We start from the raw sequence: 11,750 nt of genomic DNA on the forward strand, positions 1-11,750 counted from the left end.
ACCCGGATGGTCGTTCATGAGTATGGGTACTTTTATGCCACAATAAAAGTCCTGCCAGTAATGAGCCAGCCAATCCCAGACAAAGGAGGAAAGCACAAGTCAGATTAAGAGGTGGAACCCAATCTGCCACACAAGACAACGGCTTACATGAAAAATAAGACACTTTATCACCTTTATAAACCATGGCCAACAATTTTAACTATATTAAGTCCCAAAATAGTGGCATACCCCTTTAACTGTGAAATCGAGACCACATGCCAGGCGGAATCAAGATTTTGCTTGACTCGCTCCATTCACTCCCATTCAAAATTGTGTTACAGCCCCATGGATCAGAAGTAGATCGGCGTGACTTAGGTGCCCCATTGGCCATTGAAACAGGTTAAAGAACACATATACAAATGTTGTTTTCATGTAAGGTTTCTGGTAAATGGACCCTTTTTCAGACTTGATAAACATAGAACGCATACCCACCAATCCTGGTTGAAGCAGACTTTCTCGTCTTCTATTTGTCTACCAATAGACCAAATAGCCCAAAAACCTAACCCTAAACCCTTAAGCTTCTGTTATACTCGTTGTTACTAGGCATAAGTCCGTGCATCATTGGCACACGCCGTCACGTGACCCAAAATGACATCATGTCCCCGTCGAAAGCTCAAAATTCTTGGCAGGGCGCGAATTTGTGTGCAGGAGAATTTGTCTGACGTGGTGCAAAGTCTACCATCAGGAAGTAGGCAGAAAGAGCAGATGACGACAGTGACCTCGAAAGAGTAGTGTAGTAGCCTATTCAGCAACTGGACAACAGGACCCTATATCATTTTGAGGATAATACAATGTCTTCCTAAAATGTTGTTCTGTGAAGCAATTGTTTACTTTGTTCAGTAAAGCACATTGTGTTTCGCGATCTATTTGCAAAACTCTGCAGCCAGAACAATGCTCTCACACGGTCTTGGAATGATTTGGCAATGTAGGCCTAGGCTATAACAAAAATCTGTTTTATTATGATAAGTCACAAGTCACACTTGCAGTAGACCTACAGCGTGTTGTGCTTGGCTATGTGTTTTTTCGCTGGACGCCCAACCATTTCTGCCATTTCTCTCATGAACAGCAGAGGACACACTTCCGAAAATAGAAAGCCAAATAGGGCCTGAGGCTCGCGTTGACTATGAATGGTCCGCCGCATTCAATGACGTCAATGTTTCAAGCCAAATGGTGCGAAGTACCCACGTGAAGTATGCCGAGCCCTTTAGGATCACTTCTGTAATGGCTTGGTAGCTCAATTCGGCGGGTAACTCATAATGACATGAAAGAGGCTACAGCTGCGCTAAATTATGAAACTATAGTATATCGAGGGTGTGGCTTCAAGTCTGTTGACATGATTTTGTTTTTTAAAGGTAGAACATACTATATCCAATCAGTGAACAGGAAGTACTTGTGAGTGATTATTTAAACTTGTGCTTATAGCTGTAGCTGTAGTGCTTGTCGCTAGGCTAATTGCATGATAAGTCTCAACAGCGCTTTAGCGATACAACATTCAATGAATCTCAGAATCTTGTTAAAGAGACTTACCTTTGTTTTCGAGGCTTTCTTTCATCTGCTGACACAAGGTAAAGTCATTGGAAGAAGGTGTCTTTAGGGAGTGATAGAAATTGATTTGAAAATGTATGACATTTAAGAGAAGCAGTCACCTTTTATGTATACTGGTGCGCTGTAAACAATCTCTGTTTCCTGAGCTTCCTCTGTCTCCCTGTGTGTGTGTGTGTGTGTGTGTGTGTGTGTGTGGTAGGGAGTTGGAGAGAACAGAGAGAGAGATAAAAATGACCATAAATAAATGTACATTTACGTTGGGACCTATTATTAGTTTACACTGCGAACGTAATGTTGACTTACAACTGTGTACTTGGCGATACACCTGATAGAAAAAAAGAGGAGGAAAGCATCAAGGGAATCAGTCTTACAACCAAACAAAGACACCATGCGCGTGCATACAGCCGATGGAATGAGAACATAAAAAGGTCACAAATAAAATATAAAAGTAAAGTTTAAAGACATCGTAGTGAATCTCACATATTTTACTCACCCTTCTTATTGGATTTTCTGCACAACACAACAGTCCCCCCAAGAACACAGAGTAAAACGATAGGGATAGGAATGAACATAGGAAGGACATTTGTCAATCTGTTAGAAGAAGAAGAATTTTCTGAAATGGAAGATATTGAGGCAGGTCAAATTGCATTGACAGTAGCCTAGAGTAACTTTATACAGAGTAATTACTGAATATATGGAGTATTATATAGAGTATTATACATATATAAAGATAGACTAATTACTGAATCGTTTAACCAAATTTGAATGACCATATTGTATTTCGTTATGTAGTCTATGTATTTGTTTTAATTGATTAATCAATTAATTACAAAAAAGACAGAACATGGCAGTTGTCTAAATTTGTACAAAAGCGGTAATTTCGTAGCCTTGCCAAATACATTACTGTTTTTTTATTATCTTGGGTAAAGATAGACCTACTGTTTGTTATTTTTATGTCTTGTCAATCACTTATACAGGTAGGCCTAAGCATGTACAGTATCAGTGGCTCACATGATGTGAACCCTACTGTAGAGTGTTAACTAATTAGCCTACTGTTAATTGTATAAATTAACTTTACAGATTTCAATAATTTACTTGTAAATCACTGGGGCACTGTGGCGCAGTGCGCTAAGCCCCACATGCATGGGCTTGCATGAAGACCCAGATCCAGCTTGGGTAATTACCCAACCCTGCCCCATCTCTCTCTCCCACATTCCCACGTTCTTCCTGCCATACTCTCCTGCCATACTTGTCTTATCTACAGGTAAGACAACCCCCCCCCCCCTCCAAAGCCCAAATCAAAGCTCTTTTGAACAATCATGAATCTAATATTAAAACTAATGTTTGCGGTAAATGTTACACCCTTTTGGTGTATAAAGTAGCAAACTGACTATATTTTTCTGTAACTTATACATATGAAATTATATAATTAACAAAAACAGGAGATTCAAGAAATATCTGGCTTTGAAGTTACTGGTGCATGACAATAATAGGGAATAAAGCTAGAAGTTATCCTTGGATTACAAACCATTTTTAATAAGCCAAAATAGTTATAGCCCTTACGACTGTAGTAAATTACCTGTGACTTGGAGAGTGGCTGAGTTTTCATTCCCGCATCTCACACTGTCAGTGGTGTGTGTCTTCTTCGAGTACACACAGCTGTAATTGCCGGAGCCTTCTCCTCTGATGTGTCTGAGGGTAAAATGGGCACCAGAACTCCCTTCAAACACCTTCTTCTTGACTCCAAGTCTATTCCTGCAAAGGTACATATGTAGGAATGTCTCTGTTGTAGACTCCAGAGCAGCACATTTGATATCCACAGTGTCTCCCTCCGACACAGAAGAATTTCTTATGAAAATCCTGGCATCCTCAAAATCTACAGGTAAGAAACAAACATTAGTGCATACACTCTGTTAAAATTAATACAAATTAACTAAGAAAGATTCATATATCATGAATAATTATGCAATTGCTGTTTGTAGCTTGAACTCATTTTTAAAACTGATTTGCGTAATACCTTTGACATGGACAAAGACAGACTTTTGTCCAACAGAAGTCACTTCACCCAGACTATATTTGGGTTTTGAGAAAACACAACTATAGTTTCCAGAGTCGTTTGGTCCAACATCCGCAAGCCAAAAAGTAGTCTCCTTTGAACCAACTAGTATTTCCATCCTGATTCCGAGTCCATCCTTGCAGAAGTACATGTGTGACTCACCCCTGTGGGTAACATTTTTCTGGACAATACACTTCAGTTTCACTGTATCTCCTTGCCATACTTCATGAGAGCTTGAGAATATGTCTGCCGCCCAAAAATCTGTAATTTAGGGTAATACTCTGTAAATTTGTAATTTAGGGTGAAAACTTTACTGCTTGTGAATGTACAAATACAGCTGTGATAGTGATGATTATTATGTGTATTATTATTATTTCGAAGAGAATCATTAGTAATAGTAGTAGTAGCAGTAGTTGATGTTGATGTCCATTTTCAGTGCTGAATATGCCCTTTCAAAAACTGATCACAATCATACAGGTAGTTCATAGGTGATATTTTGTGACATGTACTAGTTTCAGTCAATTACAAAATCCTTATAAGCACTTATCATAAAGAATGGCGTAAGTCAATTCCACATACCTGCCTGAGAGGAGAAGTCCAGAGTGGAGGTAAACACTTTGATAGAAAAAGACACCAGTGGTCAGAAGAACACATTTCAGTTGCAACTCTTGTTTTACTATTTTAAATTTGTTTGCCATGAAAATCTGCAATGTAATCTGTTTTGAGGTTATTATTATGTCATCTATGTGGAAATAGATATCAAAAAATAATTTACTTTGAAAAAAATGAATTGAATATAAAGCCATATATTCAAAAAAATCTTAGACAATTTCCCTTCAAGCCAGTTTTACACTGTACGACTTTTTGGCCGATTTTGCCAGGATTTGTCACTCGCACGACTTTTTGGGAGTCGGGCCTATTTCTTGCTCAATCGCAGGTCAATCGTGAGTCTCGCATCGTGTAGTGAACATGGGGTAACGACAAGGGATTTCGTCCCACGATCGTGCAACCGTAGGGTCGCAAGAACTTCGAAACTGTTTGAAATCCTGGTCTTGCCTCGTGAGTAAATTGCACAGTTAAAGCAGTGCTACGACCCGATTTGACACTACACATGCACATATGAATAGGGCCGTGCAATTCGCTCTTGAGCGCGTCCTCATCGCCACCTCAGGTACTCATGTTCCCTCTGCAGCACCGGGAAACATGCCCGTCGTGACGCACAGTGGGAGCATTCGGCTCGCATCCGACTGTCAACTCGTATAGTGTAAGGACGTGAGTTGTGAGATGTGAACTTTTACATTTTGAAATTCCCTCGTGCAGTGTGAGCAGGAGCTTACGGTAATACCAACGAGTGAAAATATTGCACAGTGTATGGCCGCCTTTAGGTATGACTCCTCAAGATCAACCTCTGATTTGAAATGTGAAAAAATAATCAAGCATTCCCCTACATAGAGAGACATGGCCTATTCTGACCTTTCGCAAATGACTGAAAACAAACATCAATGTTAATCACAATTGCAATATCTACCAAAGCTATAATATTCATTATATATTCATCATATAAGCTCTTACATACTTACAAACAATGGTCAGAATAGCCAGCGCGTACATCTTAGTTGTGCGTGCTGTGTGTGAATTTGGAGTTCCTTTGCAAGCAAGCAGTCGTGGTCTTTGAAGGTCTCCGCAGTCAGGAGGCAATCCAGTAAGTCATCATCTCACCACAGACTTCAAGATGGCGGGGAAAGACGACGTGTGATTGGCTGATTTTGACCAACTGAGCCTTTACCAGAAATTATCTTTAGCATCACCAAATGGGAACATATATGCATCCCTTGGGCCTTGCAGGAGCCGTACAACAGACTTTTGTTGGTTTTTACATGACCGGTTACACCTGTATGTGTCAAGCCTAGCCTTGCAAGCCAGACTTTCAGTCTGTCACGCTGTGGTTCAGAAAGCAGGTCTGTGGTTGGGACCAAACTAATACCATTCAAATAGCCTGTCCATGCTGACTGACCAAGCAGATCATCAGTGTTGAAAAGGGGGGAGGGGGGGGAGGTCAGGGATGGGGGGATGGCATTGTGATCTCAAGACAAAACGTTTCATTTTCAGCATTCTGACATTGGTGTTGAAGGATTACCTCCACCATGGATACACTAACCACAACTAAAATCTTTTACATTTTTATTTGTATTATTATTGAGGTGGTGGTTTGGTCTACGAAAGGCAACGAGGGTTCTGTACGTATATTATAGGGTAGTTAAAAACAAGGAATACTGTACAATCACCATAAATGTCAATAAGGCATTCAATCACTATACATGGCATAAGTAAGGCATATGTACTAGCTGGTACTGATCTAGTACGTGCGACTGGCAAAATGTGATTTTCTTTGCTATTTTGATAGAGTAGGTCTGCATATAATTATCTCTTTTTTTATACCTATTCCGTACCTGGCGCATACGTATCTGTACGACAGTCTCAGGAAGACGCTCCACTAGCTCTCCTCTCTCTATCCCTTACCTTATGTATGTTACATAACTTGTGGCATTGGGGTGGGGAACCTATGTCTCAAGGGCCATCTTATCCGATATAATTTTAATATTAGGTTATGTATTAGTATACTGTACCATCGGAGGAAGGGATTGAGGCGGCCTTTGAATGGAAAAAGGCCAAGTACTCCGAACTAGCTGCTGAGTGCCGGGAGGCGTGCTGGAAGACTACCATCTACCTAGTGGAGGTCGGATGCCGAGGCTTCAAGGGGTTTGTTGACCACACACCTCCTGAAGGATGTGGGAGTCACCGGAGGAAGGCTAAAGAAGGCAACAAAGGAAATGGCACAGGGGGCGGAAAAGGGGAGCTTTTGGCTCTGGCTGCGGAGGAAGGACAGGAACACCTAAACCCCAGAAAACAGCCACAGGGACAACATTTATCAGCTGCAGGGGGTGACAGGGAGACGTCCCTGTCACTGCTCCGCCACCATGAGACGTTCCGGGATTAAATGGGCGAAATGTTGGTGATGGGTGGTTCCCGGCTGATGACCCTGCAGCTGACCCATGGGCACCGGAGGAGGTGCGACAGGCAGCAATGCCCAGCAGGATGCAACACCTTCCTGTACAAATCCAGGTTAATAACCACTCACGAGCACTCAAAACTCCCTTAGATTTGTAATGCATTATAAGCTAGATGTACAGTTATTCATGACTGTTGATATACTCCATCATGAAGTGTTATGAGTGTAGTCATAATTCACATTACGATGCGCATTATAAGCTGTTATAAATGTGCTCATAATGCACTATAGATATGGGCTTCATAGAAAGTGTTGCCAAAGCTTGTACTACATTCAACACACGGTCAGGGGCCCCAATTTAGCTGGCTTAAACTCTTTGAAAATGAAATGACATTGAGGTTAATGACAACGATTAATAAAAAAAAGTCATTGAGTAATTAATCCTTGAATTAATCTAATTCGTACCAGCATTTATTAATCTATGTGAGGAGTACTTACAGATGGTGTAACTTCAATCTGCTCACTACCGTGCCGGGCCGCGGCAGCGTACCGTGATCATTACACCCTGTGGCCATTCGGAATGCGGGGGGCAGTATAGCACCGCTTTTGCAGAGCAGCGTCTGCCTGTGTCTGTTTGTGCTTCCGTCCTTGCCCGTCCCCCAGTTTTAGTAGTAGTAGAAATACAGTCAGCAAATTGCATGTTTTATTTAGCATTGGGCATTTGATAGGGCATTTGATAATAACACAAGTGTGAGCCCTAAACAAGACCACAATGTGAATTTAAACTCGACTTTTTTTCTGTCTTGCATTCACCGTCTCCCAATCCGTCCCTCACTTATTTCAGCACTATTCAAGCCAGGAACGGGTATCCTCAGGATACAGAGTTTGCATACCTACTACAATTTGAACCGGTAAAGACAATTAAAACCGAGTCAATCAGACAGGAACACCATTGTAATTAAGTGTGTCCCGTGACGCCAGCATGAGAGAGATCGAATTTTAAATTTGGCGACGACATTCTGTCTTCAAAACAATTTAGGACCATAGGCCTATTCAACCGTTTCCACAACCTCACTGATCACAGTTGCTTCATCTGTAATGCCAGGGCTAAGAATAACGAAAATAGCAAAACAGAGTATACTAATAAACCGTAATGGAGAGACTGAGGAGACATGAAATCAAGCGGCGGAGTTTCAAACCATTTTGAGTGGACCGATGTCGCTTGCTTGTGTAGCCCTATCAAGCAAGCCTGTCTGTCTCATTTGTGCGATGAGCAAAAAAACACAAATTGAACCACTCGTATAGTGTGAGTCAAACAGACATGAACAACATTGTAGCCTAATGAAGTAGTGCCCCGTCATGTCAGCATGAGAGAGGTGATTTTACATTTGGCGACGACATTCCGTCTTTAAAACTGGCGCATGCCGCTTCCCCTATTGCAGGTTATTACCTGATCTACACTGTCGTTACCACAAAAAACAAGGTAGCACAACTTAATACTATTACTAGCCTATATATCTGGTAGCCTAAATAGTAGGTTGAAGACTGGGGTATTATTGGTGCACTGTTTTTTTTTTTGCGAAGCAGAGTAATCTGCTTCAGTATAGCTCATTGTATGTTGATCCCTCCCTCAGTTTTAGGCTACAAGTGGAAAGAGTCAGCCAATTGCGCGTTGCACGTAACGTTGGGTATTTGATAATAACACAAGCGTGATCCCTAAACAAGACCGCCAGTCGACGGTGTTTTGTTTTCATAATTCTGTCCTGCATTCACCGTCTCAATTCCGCTCCTAACTTATAGGCTAAGTGATGTCTGTTAATTATTTCTGCACTACCTATTCAAGTCAGGAACGGATATCCTCAGGATAGCCTACGGACTAATAGGTTGAAGACGGTTTTTTTGTATTGGTGCTTGTGAACATTTCATCCTTTCAATGCGCTGTTGTGCGCGATCGACGGGATTCCGGTTAACTGGGGATGTGATGCACACATGACAATACATCTGTTACACCAGGTGTGGCTAATCATCTGTGATTAGGACTGCAAATTCAGTTGCTTCGGTGGAGATGCGAACCAACAGTATGACTGGGGAACTATGACTCCTTCGGAGGCTGGATAACCTGTCGCGCCACGACATGTCACAAAAGGCTGTGCAGTCCCGTGCACTGCACTGCACTGCACTGCTGTAACCCACCCCACAGACAAACATTCATGTTCTGAAAAGTTCAACACGTTCTGAACATTTTAGCCGCTTTGCATTAAGTTTTCGAGCAGACACTTGTCCACGGTGACGCAACATCGAAAGAGAAACGCTGTTCACAACCTAACTGAATAAAGATTTCATTTTTTTAAAAAACACAGCATTTCTATGAAAATGTGCTGGGTGACCACACTGCCTATGCCTATCCAGATGCACGTATAGTAACAACGAGAAAGAGAGGGAGAGACGGAGAGAGAGAGCGATTAGCGCGTATCTGTGTGTGTGTGTGTGTGTGTGTGTGTGTGTGTGTGTGTGTGTGTGTGTGTGTGTGTGTGTGTGTGTGTCGGGGAACATTTGAAGTGGAAAAAAACACCCTCCCCCACTTCAGCATCAGATGTTGGTGGTCTACAAGTCAATATGCTTACTATCTTGTAGCCCAGCCATGAAGTTCATAAAGCCATCGGTAGCCTATAGGCCAAGTTATCCAAAATCCCTCCGCAAATTTCTGCATTGCCTGAGTTCATAGGCTAAAACAACTTTATTTAGGCCTGACTTATTTAGCTCACTTATTAGCCTTATTTAGGCCTATTATCGTATTTAGCCTTTAACGTGGGCCTATTTTACAAAATATCGAAAGAAGGAAAAGACACGACAGACAAGTTGAGGCTTACTGATCGTAGCCTATTACAGCAAATCGAACATGCGCTTTATGAACACACTAGCCTGAGGGTAAACATCTTCTTGGCACTATTGAGATAACCAGGCCATGCAGGAATTCAACTACCTGGGCCCACACTAAAATACTGACAGACTACAATTGCTTGGATCTTCAATGGGTTTCGTGCGTCCGGGGGGATGGGTGGTGATGGCACGCTTGATGTGTTTTTTCCCCACCCCATGCATGCACGCGGACACACAGGGTCGGGACATTCACCCAATGAATGACTGAGTGCGGCTAAATATGCCTGTTGCATATCGTAGCCTAATTATTCACACATCACGTCAAGTCACAAATTAGTAGTCTCTTGCAGTTGACCTATGCCAAATGAACGTCCTCCCTGGTAAGGCTGCACTAATTCAAAACAGGTAGAGGAGTCGGCTTAAGCCTATAGCCAAAGTCTATAAAATGTAGCCTATTTTTTGTAATTTCCAATTATATAGGCTATGTTTACGATAATGATTTGTTGCGCTACGACGGTGCTCAAGACAAGTTGGAACATAGTCATCTCAAGTGCTCCCATTTTATTTTGATCCTGCTTTAAAGTCAATGGGCGAGAGGGACGGATGAAACGGGTGTTTCATTCGTCCCGACAGTGTCTACTGACACTTAAATCCCTTTTGCCTGTAAACCTGACAACTTTGACTTTTCATACTTTCGGATAGGCGATGTTAAAGTTTTCGAGTAAATCGCAGTGTTTCATTCGTCCCGAGTTTCATGAGTCCCTGCTCTCCCCTACTGCCTAAACTGTAGGCTAACAGTTTAAATGCGTCCTCTCCAAACAGAGTGTGTGTGTGTGTGTGTGGGCGAGAGAGGGAGAGAGAGAGAGAGAGACAGAGAGAGCAAGGCGATGTCTCCAAATATTAGACAAATGCATCTTATTTTAGTTAAGTAGACATCAGGGGTGTATTTTGCTTAATAGCAACGCCGACCTGATTGGTTCATATTGCTCTGAATAGCCACAGAAGGCTAGGCTATATTTTTAATGGGTTTACGCGCGCGAGGTCATCTAACTGTGGTCACAGTCGCCAGGTGCTATTATGAGAGGAAAACTATAGCACGTTGGCAAACATTAAAGTCAGTTTAAGCCATGCATATGATGAAACCAGTTTTCTTGTTTGAAAAGGCGGAGGGGTGTTAATTACGCTTCGAAGGGAAATATTTTCCTATAGTCACGTGTGGACAATACATTATCCCGCTTATTATACGGCTTTTACCAACATTAGAAAGCATAAATAGTTAACAGGTAGTTTAAAATAACATGTTTATTGCCATTTTATAGCGTGCGCAAAGAAAGATAGTTCGTGGAACGCTCATAATTTAAAAAGGTTACCAAGCAACAGAGTTTGGCTACTTTCTAACTTGTTACAGCCACCTTGCGCTTCAAACTGTTTGCAGGCTGCCTCGTTCACTGCGCGATATCTAGCCTACTAAACTCGGGTTCATAACAGGAATATTTCTATCTAATGGCGACAGTATTCCAGGGGAAAAAACATAGCAACCCAAGCACTGCTGTGCGCCCTGACCATCATTATCGATCCTGCTACATGCGGAGCACTGTGCGCCACATGAGGGGAATTGGAAACTGTCAACGAACTCCTCACTTGTATATTAATATGCCGTCAGCATCGTAAAATATTCCATATGGTAATAAACATTTTGGACGTCCAAGCTCACACGGGAGCGCTGCAATAGGTAAGCTGTAGGCCAGAGAGAGAGAGAGAGAGAGAGAGAGAGAGAGAGAGAGACTACCACGTGGTAAAGCGTATAGCGAGCGCTCCCAAGTGCCACCCGGCGGTTGTTTGGGTACACTGCAGCTAGGCCCGGTACGTACCGAGGTGGATGACGTGGCATTACCTCGGTAAAGGGTGTGCATTGTAGGGGGACCGACTGTATAGCCTTCCTTGTACACAATTGCATCTGTGATTGGTGTTTGATGTTACATTGATGTTACATATATGATTGCATTAACCGAGTTCAAATTGCCCAGACACTCAAATTGCATTCTGAAAAATATGTATTACAATTGTACATACGTCATCAATAGATACCCAGTTTTTCCAGGTTCTACTGTAAGTCACAACAACAAATCATTTATCAATTGAAATCTGACTTGATTTTGTTAATTATTAGAGCTGCTCAGTCTGAATGATGTTGGGATCATTGTCACCTTTATCACACTG

At 42.0% G+C, this 11,750-nt stretch overlaps 1 protein-coding gene across 1 annotated transcript; it reads right to left on the reverse strand.

Annotated features, from left to right (window-relative positions):
• Positions 1 to 2,069: 2,069 nt before the first annotated feature.
• Positions 2,070 to 3,882, reverse strand: LOC134439920 (uncharacterized). Its single transcript, XM_063189845.1, has 3 exons — positions 3,602 to 3,882; positions 3,164 to 3,460; positions 2,070 to 2,197 (listed from the first exon to the last, which is right to left on the reverse strand). The coding sequence occupies exons 1-3, from the start codon at positions 3,789 to 3,791 to the stop codon at positions 2,070 to 2,072; spliced, it is 615 nt and encodes a 204-aa protein (XP_063045915.1). The 5' UTR covers positions 3,792 to 3,882.
• Between the last annotated feature and the right edge of the window lie 7,868 nt (positions 3,883 to 11,750).

Source organism: Engraulis encrasicolus, chromosome 23 (genome assembly GCF_034702125.1).
Source record: "Engraulis encrasicolus isolate BLACKSEA-1 chromosome 23, IST_EnEncr_1.0, whole genome shotgun sequence".
Classification (NCBI taxonomy): Eukaryota; Metazoa; Chordata; class Actinopteri; order Clupeiformes; family Engraulidae; genus Engraulis; species Engraulis encrasicolus.

Coding starts and splice junctions, on each gene's coding strand:
- LOC134439920 (XM_063189845.1), bottom strand. CDS start 3,791: ATGTACTTCTGCAAGGATGGACTCGGAATCAGGATGGAAATACTAGTT. Junction 3,461..3,601: donor TGTCTTTGTCCATGTCAAAG/GTATTACGCAAA, acceptor TCTTACCTGTAG/ATTTTGAGGATGCCAGGATT. Junction 2,198..3,163: donor AGCCACTCTCCAAGTCACAG/GTAATTTACTAC, acceptor CTTCCATTTCAG/AAAATTCTTCTTCTTCTAAC.